The sequence below is a fragment of the Xyrauchen texanus genome, chromosome 10, assembly GCF_025860055.1.
Source record: "Xyrauchen texanus isolate HMW12.3.18 chromosome 10, RBS_HiC_50CHRs, whole genome shotgun sequence".
NCBI lineage: Eukaryota > Metazoa > Chordata > Actinopteri > Cypriniformes > Catostomidae > Xyrauchen > Xyrauchen texanus.
In genome coordinates this window covers 17,048,194-17,067,107 of record NC_068285.1, presented here as the reverse complement: position 1 = coordinate 17,067,107, position 18,914 = coordinate 17,048,194, and the positions used below count along the sequence as shown (strand labels likewise).

The following is an 18,914-nucleotide window of genomic DNA, read 5'->3' as shown; positions in this document are numbered from 1 at the left end:
AACAAGTCAAAAAAGAAACGTTAAGTGGAACATACTATTTTGATTCAGAAGTAATATTTCATTGAACATTTTTGTATTCTTTAATAACAATATAAACTAGGGCAACAATCATTTTTATAGGAAACAGATTAACAATTTTAGAACAAAGGAGCTGTCTGTCTATAACATTCAAGAAATCATATGTTTCGGATGCAAATACATCATCCCCTTGTGGGATCCAATTCATGCTGTCTGTGATGTTTTGATAAAGGTTATGGCTCAGTTCTTTGCTATAACTCTGGAACATTTGATATGAATATATTGAACTTATGGAACACACACTCTCGTCCACACAATAATGAACTATAACCATAAAGCTATTTAAAGAAAATGAATAATACAGACAAAAATGTAAACATGACAGCACCAGACAGCCACACAAAAAAAAAGCATTCAATCAGCACAGTACAGCAATATATTTTTGGTTCTGCCACAGGTTTTGTCCTGAAATCCTCAAAAAAACAAACAAATAAAATTAAAAAACGAACCCCCAAAATCGGCCTGTCCCTCACACCCTTGGCTCCTGCCATCCTGATTTTGAATCTTCTTTTAATTGTACCAAGCCATTTTCCAGAAACACCCTCACCATAAATCATTTTAATAATTATAATAATAATAATTTTCATCTGTATAACTGGATGCTTAAAGTAATAAACTCCTCCTAGTGAACAAATGGACATTTTGGTGGAGGTTTTGAATAAAGCAAATATCTTTACGTTTTAAGAAACATCTGTTTCAATAGCACAGTATCTTCAGCAGAGATTTGTTGTCTAGCACAAGGTCTCTTAATTCAACTCGGAAAAGCTAAATAGCTAAAGGATGTAAACTGAGTTTTTTTGCACTAAACCGGCAAGAACCGGCTAAAAATGTCCAAACATTTTTTTGTTTAGTATTTTCTCAATGTTTTCAGTAATAAGAATATCTCTTGTAGAAAAACCACAGCTGCAACTTAGAAGATGCTACAATTTTGCTAAAGAAAAAAATGCAAATAAAAACCCTCTGCCTTGTTCCAAAAACCCTATCAATTTATAAATGCAACACTGGATTACAAAAAGCCACTTCCAAAAGGGGATAAAAGAAATCATTTTTGGCATTAAAAGAAAATTCAAAGTTAAGTTCTTCCTGGCAGGTAATACAAGATTTTGTATCATGAATATGGACTAGACAGAGTATGGACCAAAGGCAAAATTCAGTTGAAAGCAAAAACAATATTAATTTCGGAAACATAAATGTTGCAAGAACCAATTTTATACATTCATTCATATACAAAAGAAACACAAACTGTAAAATAAATGTAATTTCCAAAATGTGTAGTTCGGCAAGGTCTTTTGGTATGACAGAACATTTCAATCGTAGTCCATATGCTTTGCACAGAGCACTTGACAAACCTTTTAAATTCATGTCTTCGCACCAATCTTCAACTGAAATCAATCAAACAGCCCTTTTGATGAATCATTTCATGTAGTAGTGCATTTATTTGAGGACTTATGATAATCGATGTTGACTTTATTCAGACTTCGGTCTTCCTTGGCATGTATTGATTTTATTTGTGGTGAGATTCAATACATTTTTATTCAGCTTTCATGCAGTAGTCTTGTGCATTTTGCATTATGCCATGCTTTTTAACATGACCCTGCTTAAATTAGGAATACTGCATCTAACCTCAGCATGGTTAAACTTTACACACATTTTTTTCAAAATGATATATAAAAAGCCTCTCAATATGGTTATATATATATATATATATATATATATATATATATATATATATATCCTCCTCTGGACCGGTCTAATTTAAATGCAATATAACCTCAAGTTCTTACAGATTTAGGAGTGCTACCATGTATTGAAACGATCAGTTTACTTCTATGCTTCCTAATAGTTTACACTGCTCTCCAAAACAAAATGTCAGAGATTAGAAATACAAAGAGCACCTATTTTAATGTTGAAACATGTTTTTTTTTTGCATGAACTCATCACAATTTAGTGCAATCCTCCAAGTTGAAAACACTACACTACTTAGAATGAATACCACTGATTCTTTCACAGAATCAAGCCGCATCAATGTGTCTACATTTTAGCCTTTAGAAATACTGTATATTAATCGAAGACGGAGGCGACATATTAAGGCACTTGGGTTGAAGATGTTTTGTTCTCATGTGTGTCTGAGACTGAGTGCAGGAAAGCCGTCTCATAAAGTGTGAAGTTAGTGCGAGTGAATGGTCTGCATTATTTGCACTGTGAGTACAGACTAATGATGCACGCATGCAACTCTACAGTTTCACCAATGCCTTTCAAACAGGAACACTTATCTGAATAGGTTTTTATTGCAAGTCTCCATCGGACCAACTGGAATGTGTGTGGTCATTTCTAAAAAGGTATGAGTCAGTCTTGGTCTCTGGTGCAAAGCATACTACTAAGTCTGACAGACATGAAATTCAAAACAATAAACAATCAATGCAAAAATTAACAAAACATTGGCAATTGTGGAGGACAAATATGAGTGGAGCAGTAACTGGTTTGTGCAAATTTCAGTTTCTCTTAACGTCCTAGAAAGGGGAGATGGTGAAGTCACTCTTATTATCTTTAATACATATGGAAATACAAATAGAAATTGTAATAGTAGATACTTTGAGTTCATTAAAGACATGCTAAATTTAGACTTTAAAGGTGATGTAATTACTTCAAATGTTAGAATACTTTATCACAGCTTGATATACAGAGACAAATATAAATAAGCCATTTGTAAGCTGATTCCCCCCAAAATTGTAAACACTGTGGTATTGTTTTTGCTATTCCTTTTGGTGACCCTAGTTGTGCAAAAATTACACATTTCATCTTTCAATATGCCTTGTGTTCTCTTGAACAAATAGACCTACTAACCTACTGTTTTAACCCACCCATATACAGAATACATAGGGCTGAGTGATATGGCCAAAATTGTTATCACGATAATCTTTTTCACATTGTTCGATATCGATATTTATCACGATATACATTTACACATTGCACTTTCTTTTTATTTTCAAAGTTGACTGAAGAAAAGAAGAAAAAACAAATTCTAAACAGTCAAAATAGTCTCTACAAAACTGCACAGGGGGTTCAGAGACGGCCAAAGCTGTGCGGTCTGCGGGATCTTTTACCAATTTTACCATCTTTTACCGTTTATCAATTGAAAATGAATGTTAATAGATCATCTGTTTGTTCTGAAGCATAGTGACAGCAGTCCAGTATTTGTTGGAATATTTTTACATTAAAATTAAATATTTTTTATATTTCTTTAGATTCAGATACCCAAGTATGGGGCATAGAAGCCCTTGTGACTGTGGAATGATGCTGAATGTGGGTTCAGGGGTGTCCCGAGAGAATTTAGAAAACTTTTTTTTTATTTTATTTAAAAAACATTTGTATATTTTCATTAAAGTGAGAGACTAGTCTACCAACTAGTAATTTTAGTCTTTCCTTATCCATTCCAGACATCGAATTAATTTTCACAAAATTAGAACAGAAATCGATTTGTTTATTCGATTTGTTTATTAAAGACTCGTAACATGCCGATTAATAAAGATACATTTAGAAGGGAAAAACGTTTTGGTCTAAAAGGTGCTTTGAAACCACGTTAACTCATGCGGCGCTTCATGTCTACACACATGCAGGGAAAAGAGGCAACGCGTGCTGAACGGGACAGGGCAGAAATGATGCATGTTTGGTGCTAGAGACCAATATTCAAGATTACAGCGCAGAAAGATCAGAGCTGTTGTTCACATCACTGTTGTTCTGTCATGCTGCTCTTCACTAGAAATAATGAGAGGGCGAAACCGTTGTCATGAAGTCTTGCGGTGCGGATGGAATCAATCCGGTGTCCGACGTAAACTAATTGTTAGCAAGGCAGCTAGCATTAGTAAGTTCATCCAGTCTGACCCTACGTTACCAATGGCGCGTTGGGAGCAAAGCTGAGAGCGTTTTCAATTAACTCCTATGAAAGCCGAGCGTCATGCTCACAAGCTGGATCGTAGGATTGGCAGCGGTCCGGAGCAAGCTCTCTCCTAGCGCTGTGAGCGCCTTTGAGTGAATTTCGTCCGCCCCAGTGGAAACGCAGCCTGAGAAAGCCGAACTGATTGTGTTTTAGCAACACGCAGTAAATATCGAAAAATCCTCAAAAGCTTATTGTGGATGTTCTTTATCGTGATATATATCGATATTGTTTTATCGCCCAGCCCCAAGTGTGTATGTGTGTGTATAATATATATATATATATATATATATAACTTGCTTCTATACTGACCTGCTCTGGTGGTGCTTAAGAGGCTTGGGGCTCTCTGCCAGGGCGATGGGTCTCTCCCTCCTCTGCTTCCACCTCACAGTCAGGGTTAAAAGAGTGGAACTCTGCTACATACAGGCTCTTATCAATGCTGCTGGGAATGGGTTTGATGTCCGTTATCAGCTGGTCCTCAATGCTCTTCATGTTAAAGCGATCCTCAGCGGTAATGAGATTGATAGCCACACCCAAATGTCCAAACCTTCCTATAATTTAGGCACAAGAGCTGTTAGGGTCAAATGGTGTATTCTGTAGCCAACTTGTACTGAAGGGCTACTGTACAACACAGAACAACCAAACAAATAACCACTTCTTTGAGTCCTGCTTAGTCATGTATAGTGGTTGACCGATATGTGTTTTTTAATGGCCGATGTCCAAAGAGCAGGGTGGCCGATAGAATGCCGATATGTTACACAATTTAATATAGTAAATAACAAGCATAAATTGCTAAAATAATTATAATAAACTCTTATTTAGCACAATATTTACTCAATTTCACAAAACTAAAAAATTATATTGTATTCTTAAAATGGTAGATAGGAGTTGCTTCAGATTTCTGTTTAGTCGTCAATTTTTGTTTTATTTATTTGCTCATGAAAAAATTGTTAATATATTAGGAAGGAAATAACACACAAGTCCAGCAACCATGGATGGCATGTCCACGTTAGCAATCACATTTTCTCCCAAAACATACAGAATCAAACCAATTGTACAAACATATTAGCAGACAGTATATAGTATTAGTTTTACTAATATTTTCCTTTTTATCATTAGACAAGACTAGACAAGATTAGACAAGTTACAGGAAACTGTTGAGGAAAGAGAGGGAGAGTGCAACAGGCAAGCACGCTAACATTATGAGCTCAAACGGGTCTGTCGAGGCTCTGATATGCGGATCGTTTAAATGACACTGTTGCACACCGGTCTATTATTTTAGTAACATGATGGCACGTAAAAACAATAGAAACCATGACGGGTAGTTTACATGTCTCAGACGCTTCACGGCCTCTGCGATATATCGGTCGACCACTAATCATGTTACATATCATTTTAATGAATTTAATGGAATAAAGCAGCACATGAAACATCCAAAATAACTCAAAATCACTGTGATAACTGATATAATTCATTCTAAAATGCTATATCTGTGTTGCTTGTCAACTTCACCTGAGCGTCCTATGCGATGCAGATAGGTCTCTGCATTCTTGGGGAAGTCAAAGTTGATGACCACATTTACTGCCTGGATGTCAATTCCTCTAGTGAACAAGTCTGTCCAAAAATATACATTTATTGAATTAGCAACACTGCCATTTTAAGCAGTTGTAAAATACATAAGATTTTATTTTAAAATACAAAAAGATGGGAGAGTGGCTCTACTCACCTGTGCAGACAAGATTTCTGCAGAGTCCATTTCTGAAGTCATGGAAAACACGGTTTCTATATTCCTGCCATTGAATATAGTCGCAGTCACAAATAAATCAATCTACATAAGTGTATCCTGTATTTAGTAATCCAAACAAACCCTAAATCTAAAATGGAGATTTGTTTAACTGAATATAATGAATGCTCGACACATACCTGCATCATTTTTGCATGAATGTAAAAGCAGGAGTAGCCCAGCTGGGTGATCTTCTTGGCCAAAAGTTCCACTCTCTGAGTAGAGTTACAGAAGATGATGGACTGATTGATCTGCAACTGTTGAGAATACAAGTGATTATCAGTAAAGTTCTCCTAATACAATATCACATATTACAATGCTTGAACCACATGATGTGTCGTTGCGGTTTCTAATACAATTCTTTTTTTTTTTTTCAAAGCAATTCATTTCGATATTGAAAATGCTAAATACTGGGGGCCAGGGTAGCTCAGCGAGTAAAGACGCTGACTATTACCTCTGGATTCGACTCCAGGGGTGGTAGTCAGCGTCTTTACTTGCTGAGCTACCCAGGCCCCCAGTATTTAGCATTTTCAATATCGAAATGAATGCTGAGTGACTCCAGCCAGGTCTCCTAAGCAACCAAATTGGCCCAGTTGCAAGGGAAGTAGAGTCACATGGGGTAACCTCCTCGTGATAGCTATAATGTGGTTCGCTCTCGGTGTGGCGAGTTGTGCGTGGATGCCGCGACCCGTGCTATGTCTCCGCGGTAACACGCTCAACAAGCCACGTGATAAGATGCACGGATTGACAGTCTCAGACACGGAGGCAACTGAGATTCGTCCTCCGCCACCCAGATTGAGGCGAGTCACTACGCCACCATGAGGACTTGGAGCACATTGGGAATTGGGCATTCGAAAAAAGAAAAAAAAAAAAGAAGAAAACTATACAAATTCTACACAGCTAAGGTTACTATTAGGGCTGCCAAGGACAATGCAATTACTTTAAATACACTGATCTGCCACAACATTAAAACCACCTGCCTAATATTGTGTAGGTCCCCCTCGTGCCACCAAAACAGTGCCATCCCGCATCTCACAATAGCATAATGAAATGTTATTTTTCTCACCACAATTGTACAGAAGCGGCTAACTGAGTTACCGTAGACTTTGTCCATTTGAACCATTCTGGCCTGTTGACCTCACTCATCAACAAGGCGTTTCTATCTGCAGAACTGCCCCTCACTGGATGTTTTTTGTTTTGCCACCATTTTGAGTTAACTCTAAAGACTGCTGTACTTGAAAATCCCAGAAGATTTACAGAATTACTCAAACCAGCCCATCTGGCAATGTTTTGGTTTTAATGCTGTGGCTGATCGGTGTATGCTTAAATGGGTCATTTCATGTAAAATTATATTTGATGTACTTTGTGAACATATCCCAACTTTGAGAACTACAATCTCGTTTCCAGTACACCAAGACCATTTACTGAAACAAAGCTCAATATTTAATAATGTGTCAAAGTACTATACGTTTCCATTTTTCTCACATCATTGGTGGTGTGATCATCATTGGTATCTTTTTACAGTCACTACATATTACAATACATCGTGGCAAGTTACCTTGGAAAACAGTGTGTTGAGACAATGCACTTTCTGTCTTTCTGTGACATAAGCGTAGTACTGGGTAATGCCCTTCAGAGTCAATTCTTCCATCAGATTAATCTCATAGGGCTTCTGCAGGTGCTTCGTCTTAACACAGATAATACAAAAGTGAATGAATCAAAATTCTCATAGAGGTACAGAGACACAAGCAATTTCAAAATTCAGCACTTTGAATTGTTAATTTAGTGACATAACACTTCTGTGATGTTAAAGAATTGAGACACAGATAACCAATGGACTTTCTCTAACCATGAACTTCTGTACGCTGATGGGAAAGGTTGCCGAATAGAGCAGAATCTGTCTGTTCTTCGCAAGGAAACTAATGATGTCCTCAATAATAACCACAAAGTCCCGGGAGAGCAACTTGTCTGCCTAGAATAAATAAATAAAAAGCAGTGAAAAAGATTGAGAGCAATAAAGCAAATACTTTGGTAGTGATGGTATAACAAATAAAATGACTATCCCAGTCATTCATTGTAACTGAATAAATTTGAAATAAATAATAATGATGATTTTACAGGATCATTTACAGAGATTGCTGGGTCAGATCTCCATTTGTATTACAGTTACCAATTGCTTGAGTTAACATATTTAAACAATTCTACTTATTCCACAAATGTCTACAAAAATGTTCTAATATTTTAATTCTTGTCCAGGCTCTTATTTTATCCAGACTGGGCTACTGCAATGCTCCCCTGGTGGGTCTTCCTGCATGTACAATCAAACCTCTGCCCTTGACCCTTCGCTAAGCCCCCGCCCCCCCCCAACATTTTTGGCAAAAAAAAAGGCTCAAACGGAATGGATAATATTTGTATATGGGCTGATATGAAGAGAGACATTGTAATGCAAAATTATCTGAAGTTTTTTGTAAAAGAAAGTGTTAAATTACATAGTAAATTTTATTAAAACTGTGGAGACTGTGCATCAGAATCAGGCAAACGATTACAGTAACTTGAAGAGAAAAACTTCATTTAATATCAATTACACATTTAATAGCATTAGCGTAATTGAACAATTCTGTGATCTTTTTATTTACTATCGCTTTTATTATGACTTGAATCAACACAAAAAATTAAGTAACGTTCAGTTATTACATTTAATTAACCTTGGAGCAAATTGAAGGTGTTGTTTCGGATGTTATATGTTCATTTGGGAATGAGGGCTGACACAATTGAATCCACAATATGCTCTTCCCCAGATTATTTAAAGATTAAAAAAATTTAAAGAAAAGAAAAACACTGCATGTATCCTCTCTTGGTAACTCGTGTCATTATTACAAATGACCCGGCAACACATTTCTTATGATTATTTTGATAAAATCCTGCTTAAAGTACTAACACATTACTTCCGTAGGCTCTCATTGGAAAATAGCAAATGCGTTTCAGAATAATGGCAGCCAGACAACAGTTGCCAAGACAGGATTGGTCAGAAGCACTTTTAACGCAGGGCTTAGGGAAGGGTCAACTGATCCAGAATGTGGTGGTGTGATTGGTTTCAAAGAGCCCAAATGAGTGCACGTTACACCTCTCTTCATCAAACTACTCTGGCTGGCTGCCAGTGGTTGCTCATGTTAAGTTCAAGGCAATGATGCTTGCTTACACAACAGCCACTGCTCCACACCCCCCTATCTACAGTACACTCACTACTTCAGGTCTATGTGCCCTCCAGAAGCTAGCGTTCTGCGGGTGAATGGCGCTTCATGGTTTGGTGAAATGACCTGCTGAATTCCATCCGAGCAGATGTTTCTCTGGCCTCTTTCAAAAAACACCTAAAGACACAGCTCTTTCGTGAGCACTTGACCCAACCCAACTAATGCACTCTCTGCTTCACAAAATAAAAAATCCTATCCATTCTACTACCCCTGTCTCTTACCTTCCTCGCTATGTGTACTTCTCTAAGCAATTTTCAAACATGTATTAAAGTTGATTCCTACCGTCTCCCTTAGGACAAACTGCTTCTATTGTTCTCATTTGTAAATTGCTTTGGATGAAAGTGTCTGCTAAATGAATAAAAGGTAAATTAATTTTAATTAGGCAATTAGAAAAATTTATATCCACTATAGAAATTTCATGGCTTTTCAGATATTATATGTACAGTGCATTCAGAGAGTATTCAGACCCCTAAAAAAAATTTTCACATCAATCTACACTCAGCGAGTAATGACAGCAAAAACCAGTTTGAAAATTAAAAAGAAAAACTGAATACTGAAATATCACATTTACATAAGTATTCAGACCCTTTGCTATAACAAAATGTAGCTCAGGTGCATCCCATTTCTCTGTATAATCTTTGAGATGTTTCTACATGTTAATTGGAGTCCACCTGTGGCAAATTCAATCGATTGGACATGATTTGGAAAGGCGCACACCTGTCTATATAAGGACTCACAGCTGAAAATGCATATTAGAGCAAAAACCAAGCCATGCAAAGGAACTGCCTGCAGAGCTCAGAGACAGGATTGTGTTGAGGCACAGATCTGTGGAAGGCCACAAAAACATTTTGGCTGGATTGAAGGTTCCTAAGAGCACAGTGGCCTCCATGATTATTAAATGGAAGTTTGGAACAATCAGGACTCTTCCTAGAGCCGGCTTCCTGGCCAAACTGAGCAATCGGGGGACAAGGGCCTTAGGTAAAAGGGCCTTGGGGCGGCTGTGGCTCAGTTGGTAGAGCGGGTCAGCCACTAATTGCAGGTTCGAATCCCGGCCCACACAACTCTACATGCCGAAGTGTCCTTGGGCAAGACACTGAACCCCAAGTTGCTGTCCCAATGGCAGGCTAGCGCCTTGCATGGCATCTCTGCCCCCATTGGTGTATGAAGTGTCCTTGGGCAAGACACTGAACCCCAAGTTGCTCCAAATGGCAGGCTAGCGCCTTGCATGGCATCTCTGCCGCCATTGGTGTATGAATGTGTGTATGAGTGGGTGAATGTGTCACAGTGTAAAGCGCTTTGAATACCGTTAAGGTTAAAAAGGCGCTATATAAGTGCAGACCATTTACCATTTAAAAGAGGTGACCAAGAACCTGATGGTTACTTTGGTTGAGCTCCAGAGACCACGTGTGGAGATGGGAGAAACTTGCAGAAGGACAACCATCACTACTACATTCCACCAATCTGCCCATGGCAGAGTGTCCAGATGGAAGCCTCTCCTTAGTGTAAGACACATGAAAGCTTGCTTTTAATTGACAAAAAAAAAGCACCAAAAGGACTCTCAGACTGTGAGAAACAAGATTCTCTGGTTTGATGAAACGAAGGTTGAACTGTTTGGCCTCAATTCCAAGCATCATGTCTGGAGGAAACCAGGCACCGCTCATCACCTGCACAATCCCATCCCAGCGGTGAAGCATGGTGGTGGTTACATCATGCTGTGGGGGTGTTTTTCAGCAGCAGGGACTGGGGGACTGGTCAGGGTTGAAGGAAAGCTGAACGCAGCAAAATACAAAGATATCCTTAATGAAAACATGGTCCAGAGCTCTCAGGACCTCAGACTGGGCAGAAGGTTCACCTTCCAACAGGACAATGACCCTAAGCACACAGCCAAGACAACACAAAGTGGCTTAGGGACAACTCTCTGAATGTTCTTGAGTGTCCACCAACGGTCTCCATCCAACCTGACAGAGCTTGAGAGGATATGCAGAAAATCCCCAAATCCAGGTGTGCAAAGATTGTCGTATCATACCCAAAAAGATTTGAGGATGTAATCGCTGCCAAAGTTGCTTCAACTAAGTACTGAGTTAAGGGTCTGAATACTTAAGTCAATGTGATATTAAATTATTAAAAAGAAAAAACAGAAATTTGCAAAGTTATCAAAAATCTGTTTATTGCTTTGTCATTATGGGGTATGGAATATAGATTGAAAAAAATAAAGAACTTATAGCATTTTAGCATAAGGCTGCAACAACAAAATGGGGTCTGAATACTTTCAGAATGCACTGTACATGCTATTCCAATGTAAAAATTCCATTACATTCCAAGGTTTTCCATGACCATGGGAACCCTACGACAAGTACAGGTACATGAACATGTCATATGCATCACTCACCTCATCCATAACCATCGTGTGAACTTTATCCATTTTGGCCACACCCTTTTTTATCAAGTCCAAAATTCTTCCTGGTGTTGCTACAACAACATGAACTGCAGAAAACAAATGTAAACATTGTTTTCATTACAGATGGTTGTCACACAGTAACTCATCTCTTTATTACAGATAGACCTTTATATTGGTTTTACAGATTAATAGGTGCTGATAGTTGCTTTTTAGAGTTACCAGTTTTTGGCAAAACTGTATGCGGATAATTTTTTTCTTCTTTATTCCTTCATGAGATCCTACAGTTCTTATAACAGCGGCATAGATAGGGCTGTCACGACTATGAAATTTGGCTGATGATTAATTGTCAAACAAATAATTGCAATTATGATGATTAATTGTCAGTTTTAGGGCTTTTATGTTTAATTGTCATTTAAATTGTCATATTTCTTAAGGTGCATGTGTGTTTCATACACCTTAAGAATTTACATTATACTGTATATAGTAGAGATGCGGTACTCAAGTCTGAGTCCAAATTGAATGGATTTGGACTTGTCACGAACTCGGATGCATTTTTAGTTGGACCTTTTGGACTTTTTTCAGCCGAGTCCATGGCATTTGATTTGTGATGCAATGAACAAAATAAATAAATAAAAATAACAAAACAGAAATAAATGGACACTCTGTCAGCAAGCAGGAGTTTGAGCCGCGTTGAGCAAACACACCTACAAAGCGGCACACTCAGACAACTATACGCTTGAATGTTACTATGGAGACTGCTGTATAACAACGATTACCGAGGTTGATGGCACGACGAACACATAAAGACAGGTATGTAGCCAATGTACTAGTAACTACAAGGCAGTTTTGCATGGCACGGGACCTGACAACTGGCAAAAATCACACACAATGTTTGTGCATCCAAGACGGTGCTCGCATCAGGGTTTTGTCGAGGTTAAGAACTTCATTAAGTCAAATCACCCACATCATGTCCTCTCACAGTTTACTAAAACAACATATACAAATTCTGAAAAACATTATGAATATTGGGCTATTAAGTCATTTTATGTGTACTGTATCCACACATGTAGGCATCTGAAGTCTCTTGTGGTCCACCCAGTGTTGTCAACTTAAACTGTTCCTTGATGAATGAACTAACTTTTTAACTCGTCTGGGAAATAGTTTTTATTACTAAAGCAGACTGCGTACTCTGTAAACAGCAACTATTTATTGTTTTTCTATTTTAAAAGCATTGACGAGCTGCTTAAAATATGTTTTTACCGTTTTTAACACAATAAAATGCACAATGAAATAAGTTATATTGGGCAACCAAATGTTTTGTTTATAATTTAATTACAGATTGGGTGACCAGACGTCCCGGTTTATTAAACAGAACAGTCCCAGTTTTTGGTAGGGTCACTGATTTTTTTCATTGTCCTTCTCATTATTGTCTCTTTTATTGTTTTCAGAGAAGAATCTCAACTTTGTTGTGCACGTTGATTTGACGATACTTTCATTCTAGTCTTCAGCAAATCAGCTGAAATGTATCTGTTACCATGACATCATGCGTTTAGCGCTCGCACACTATGTTGTCCTGCGAGTCAGCACAAATGCCCAAAATAATGCAAAAATGTGTTTAACAATGAGCTAAAAGAAGCCGATCCATGTATTCGTGCAACATGTGAAAATGTAAGCGGGGTGTTTTCGGGATGTTCATTTTCCCCACGGGCATAGAGATTAATCGAACAAGTGTCACATTCAGACAGATAAAAAATTTTTAATTTTTGCACTTTTTTACATAGTACAAACACTTAAAGGAATATTCTGTGTTCAATACAAGTAGAGCTCAATCAACAACATTTGAGGTGTAATGATGATTTCCACAAAAATAAATCGTCCTCCTTTAAAAAAAAAAAAAAAAGCAAAAATCAGATTTACAGTGAGGCACTTACAAAGTGAATGGGAGCCAATTTTTTATGTTAAAATACTCACTGTTTCAAAAGTATAGCCACAAGACATAAACAATATGCGTGTAAACATGATTAGGGTGATACAATTTCTGTGTAAAGTTAAATCCAATTTTACAACTTCCTTGCCATGATGATATAATGTCAACAAACCCTAAAACAACTGTAAAAATGACTATTTAAACAACTTTAAAGCTCAAATAAAACATGAGTTTTAGCAGAAGAATTAATGTAAGTATATTTATAAAATTATAAGCTTCACATTTCAGTTTAAACCGTCCAGAAATTTGCCACATTCACTTCAAAGTGCCCAGATTTTTTCTTTTTTAAAGGAAAGGAGAGATGAGTCAAAATGTATTTTTGTGATAATCAATATTATTCCACAAATGCTGTTGACTGAGCTTTCACTTTTTCTTAGTCCATGTTTGAGTTGAGGGGAAAAACAAACAAATAGCTGAAATGTCTACAGAACACAAGCGGTGTAGGAAGTGTGCTGAAGGCCAGTTTTGTCTTCATACACCTAAAGCAAATGTTTCATTCTGAAACCACTTTGAAGTTTGTTCAGCAGGAAACTAAACATAAAATGTTTTTGTTACATTTATAGTGACAATTGTGTTTTCTTAGTTGTGAGAAGTAAAATAAGCTTAAAATATTGATGTTGAGTTTACGGTTACAATTTGAATTCAGATTCATTCGGACTCGGCCTGTTATGGACTCGGACTTGACTCGACTAAGGTGGACTTGAACCCAACACTAATATATAATAATATACACTGATCAGCCACAATATTAAAACCACCTGCCTAATATTGTGTAGGTCTCCTTGTACAGCTCAAACCAGTCCATCTGGTGCCAGCAACCATTCATGTGATCATCTAATCAGCCAATCATGTGGCAGCAGTGCATACAATCATGCAGATATGGGTCAGGAGCTTCAGTTAATGTTCACATCAACCCTCAGAATGGGAAAAAATTGGATCTCAGTGATTTCAACCGTGGCATGATTTTTGGTGCCAGACAGGCTGGTTTGAGTATTTCAGTAACTGCTGATCTCTAGGGATTGTCTTTAGTTTACTCAGAATGGTGCCAAAAACATCCAGTGAGGGGCAGTTCTGCAGATAGAAATGCCTTGTTGATGAGAGAGGTCAACAGAGAAAGGCCAGACTTGTTCAAACTGACAAAGTCTACGGTAACTCAGATAACCACTCTGTGCAACTGTGGTGAGAAGAATATAATCTCATAATGCTATTCTGAGATGCGGGATGGGACTGTTTTGGCAGCACGAGGGGGACCTACACAATATTAGGCAGGTGGTTTTAATGTTGTGGCTGATTGGTGTATGTATATGCGCTGTCAAACTATAAAAATATTTAATCATGATTAATCGCATAATTTTTGTAGTGAATCGCGATTAATCGCAATATCTTTATAAATATGAGTTGACAAAATAGGTTTCATCTAGATGTATTTTTCAGTCATCCACACAAATAAATCTACCCCACCGACAGAGTTGAACAATAGAAAATTATCAACACAACTCAATACAAATTATGTACAAATTATGGTAGTTGTAAGTGTATTATAACAGGATTTATTTGCTTCTTTTTATGGAGTTTTGACAGACATGCAAAAAAGTCTGCACTGTCATTTACAATTGACAACTCAGGTGCAAAATATATCATAAAAACTCCTTTTAAACCCTGGTCACAATTGTAACCTATGGGATTAAATGGGTTAATGACAGTGTAGACTATAGCTGCAGGGTTCCAGCAATGTCTCCAACTTCTCCATTGGCTAGTGCCCTATCAAACAGAGATACTGTGACAGCAGCAGGGTTTCCATTAGCAGATAATCAGTACCGCCGTTGCGCTCCCTATACGCATATTACGCAGTCTACGTAAGGCACCAACTCCCTAGGGGGGCACCAGAAACTCCATCGACTGCCTTTACTTGCACGTTATACGTTATTCAAGGTCACGGTAGCAGTTGTGGAACACAGATGTTCTCCTCATGCTCACACTTTCAATTCGCGCTAGCACCACACCAAGCAAATTTTGCCTTGCACCGCGCCACGTACAGTAAAGCAGGTGTTCAAATGGCAGCGGTCTTGCTGCTGCAATATTACAAAGTTTCAAAGTTCTACTACTGTGCTACATTAATAAAATGCTTGGTTAAGGTATCAGCATAAAGACTCCCACCATCGGTTTTCCCAACGTCAATGCATGTGACATTAGCGGCGTTTGTGCAAATTGACTCTCGTGAACTACGGGTTATTCAAATGGTCATAGGCATTAACGGCATTAAAAGAATTTGTGTTAATAATGCGTTAACTTCGACAGCACTAACGTGTATATATATCTATATTTAATATAGAGCACTGTAACAGAGCCAAGTCTCTGTTTCAGCCTTGTTTAAATGTAAAAGTCCCATGTTATGTTTTGGTTGAAATATAAACAAACTACATGTGGGATTTTATTCATGTTGGAGTCTTTCTACATCTATGTCTGTGCCCGCAATTTTTTTTTAAACAATTTATAAATCGATATATAAAACTAGCGACGATGAATTGTTTATCAGCCTTTTCCACCACATTAGTTATCTGCAGAATCCACTATCGGTAGTTGTTTACCATTTATCATTACATAAATGTTGAGTCATTACTGATTCTTACCCATCTCATCCAGGCGCATGATGTCATCTCGTAGGTTGGTCCCACCTGTGGTTGCCATGACTTTGACACCACCCAGGTGCTTACTAATCTGAATGCTGATCTGACTGACCTGCAGCGCGAGCTCACGGGTGGGAACTATGACTAATGCTGCAAGCAAACACAAAGACAGCTCATAAAGGGACATCTTGACAACAAACAATATGTCAGAAGGAAAGTTAGGAAAGATGCAGAGAGAATGTGTCACTTACCCTGAATGTGATCCTTTTTCAGGTCAATTCTCTCCAGCAGGGGAATCAAGTAAGCGCCACTCTTTCCTGTCCCGTTTTTGGCACGAGCCAGTATGTCACGGCCGGAGAGAGCAATAGGGATACTCTCCTCCTAAGAGGATAAAAGAGAAAAATGTTGAGTATAAACCAGTTTTGGACTGCAAGATAATACACATAATTTACCGAACGACTGTACTAAACAAATCAGGCGAAAATTGGTAATTCCATTATCCTTATTGAATACAAATGGCACTTCTTTGTGTCCAGGATACAAATCTCTCATTTTGAGCATCCGCCCACCAAAGGTGTCGGTTTGTCTATGCCAAAGGTACTTTTCTGAAACTGTTATGCAGTATATCAATTACCTGAATAGGGGAGGGCTTTTCCCAGCCCATCTCAAATATGCCCATCAGCAGCTCTCTCTTCAGGCAGTAGTCTTCAAACTCATTCCCTTTTGTGGCAGTGACATCCTTAAAAGAGAGAAAGAGAAAACAAGAAAAAAATTTAAATAAAAAGGATCAAAACAAGCTGTACAATTAAGACTAACATTAACATCTAGCACTTTTCTTCAATGGATGTGTATACATTGCAATGTGCACACTGTAAAGGGGTACTGTGATGGTTCAACACTTTTCAGTGTAAGACTTACAGAAGTTTTGACTCTGTTGTCCGTAGGGGGGAGCTCTAGGCTTTTTTTCCAGTCGTCACCAAACCTGAAAGTTGGTAGGTAAATAGCATATAAATGAATATACAAAGAGACATAAAAACATATTCATTCAGAGAGGTTAAAACATTTTGGGGGCTTTAAGTTAGCCTGACTAATATTCAAATTCTGATCATGCTATAACAATGCTGATTATAGCTAATCCTAAAATGTGAAATTATGACATTTTATTTGCTAACCTGATGCCAGGTCCTTCTTGAGAGGCATTGGCAGGTTTCGGAGTTTCTTTTCCAGGTTTAGCACCTTGGGGTGCAGTTTGGGGTCCTACTTGAGACGTTGCGTTAGGCTGGCCTTTAAGCTGCATGTTGTGTTTGTTCATCCCTATGACATCAGGGCCAACATTCTCCATCCTTGTTGCCATTAGATCAGTTCTTTATAGGTTTTCTTAGAAGTTTATAAATCTTTTTTCTTTGCCACTTTTCAATGCCTTACCAAGGTTTATATAATATCTAATAAAGCATTTAAAGTGTCCACAATATCTCAGTAAAAAATCTTCATTAAAGTATCTTATGAGATGTTTACAATGCACAGCTCAATGCACAGCTCATCTCTTTAAATAAGAGCAACTGCTGTCACAGAAGGTTTAATGGTAAATAAATATTTATGTGCATAAATATAGTACACCTACACACAGTATAGAAAATTATACGTGAACAGGTGTGATTATTGGCTAGTCCTGCAAAAGAACAGCTAAGGCAATCTGAACTAAATATCGCTCCTGTGATCAGAACGACTTTCTTATTGTCTTCGTGTTACTTTTGAAATAGTTTCTTAAACAGATTCTCACTCTTCCTTGTGCATTTAAATTCCTGGATCTCCTGATCAGATCACAGTCCAGATTCAGTTCATCTATACAGTTGTCTGGCGGGCAAGATTGCCTCCACGGCATCTGAGGGTTGAATTCTTCACATTCAAAATTGGGAATGTTCATTTACAAGGCAACACTTCAGCGTGACTGAAGTCCAAGGCCAAACACATGTATCGCCTTCAGTTCCTGTAATAATGTTATGCTTCAACTTCCAAGTATATGCTTGCGGAGTCGTCAGAGATGTTAAGATGAATAGAAGTGTGCGGGCTCTGTGTAAATGGGAATTATAGAGTAGTAGAGCCTTTCCAGTGTCGTATTCCAGTTGATCCCACACCTGTGCCACCTGCAGAGAAACAGTTTGAAAATCAAACACAATTCACACACACAAATCGCACGCAGCTCTCAGCAGTAATTGCAATGAGCAGACCATAGTAATTATGGTTTCAGCTAAAATAACATGCAATGCAGATTATGGTTGCCAAGGTAAATTCGTTGTGAGGTAAGAGTTGCTATAAATATGCAGAACCAAAAACAGCCCATTTCACACCCCTGACCAAAGTGTTCCCCTATAAAAAAAGTACTGTGATAATATCATGGTACAGAGATGGTAATACCTTGGTTTGTCCAAAAAAAATAAAAATAAAAATAAAAATTGGTTCAACAGAACTGAATATAGCCATAACTTTTAAAACACCATCATTAATAGTGTGATATTGGTAACTGCTTCATATAAATAAATAATTTAAACTATCCTTCACTTGTTAGCTACTGCCCGTTTAAGGCAAATCGTTAAAAAAACATTTGGATTTGGACAAACACCAAATTGTTCGTTTAGGAGATGATATGTGCTCAGCTAGAGAACCGTATAACATTAATGCATAATGTACGACAGATACAAACAAACGTTTACACATTTACCCTTTGCTTGTATCGACGCTGTGTGCTTCAGTATATTTGAAGTAAATCACTTGTTTATCGTCGTGGTATTTAGAAAATGGTTAATGTCACTGCAAGCAATTCGTCTCCTTTGTTGTACTTCTCTGTCAACATGGTCG

General features: G+C 37.8%; 1 protein-coding gene across 1 annotated transcript in view; it reads right to left on the bottom strand.

The window, feature by feature from the left end:
* Positions 1 to 18,914, bottom strand: part of LOC127651021 (probable ATP-dependent RNA helicase ddx6) — a 19,332-nt gene extending 418 nt beyond the window's left edge. Inside the window, exons 1-14 of the mRNA XM_052136719.1 lie at positions 18,778 to 18,914; positions 17,231 to 18,202; positions 16,977 to 17,040; positions 16,693 to 16,797; positions 16,310 to 16,439; positions 16,062 to 16,208; positions 11,436 to 11,530; positions 7,645 to 7,767; positions 7,354 to 7,482; positions 5,936 to 6,052; positions 5,739 to 5,802; positions 5,525 to 5,626; positions 4,325 to 4,563; positions 1 to 2,588 (exon numbers count right to left, since the gene is read on the bottom strand). The exon at positions 1 to 2,588 is cut by the window's left edge and continues 418 nt beyond it. Of these exons, the coding sequence (XP_051992679.1) occupies positions 4,340 to 4,563; positions 5,525 to 5,626; positions 5,739 to 5,802; positions 5,936 to 6,052; positions 7,354 to 7,482; positions 7,645 to 7,767; positions 11,436 to 11,530; positions 16,062 to 16,208; positions 16,310 to 16,439; positions 16,693 to 16,797; positions 16,977 to 17,040; positions 17,231 to 17,412 (1,482 nt within the window). The 5' untranslated portion in view covers positions 17,413 to 18,202; positions 18,778 to 18,914 and the 3' untranslated portion in view covers positions 1 to 2,588; positions 4,325 to 4,339. The remainder of the gene's footprint in view (positions 2,589 to 4,324; positions 4,564 to 5,524; positions 5,627 to 5,738; positions 5,803 to 5,935; positions 6,053 to 7,353; positions 7,483 to 7,644; positions 7,768 to 11,435; positions 11,531 to 16,061; positions 16,209 to 16,309; positions 16,440 to 16,692; positions 16,798 to 16,976; positions 17,041 to 17,230; positions 18,203 to 18,777) is intronic.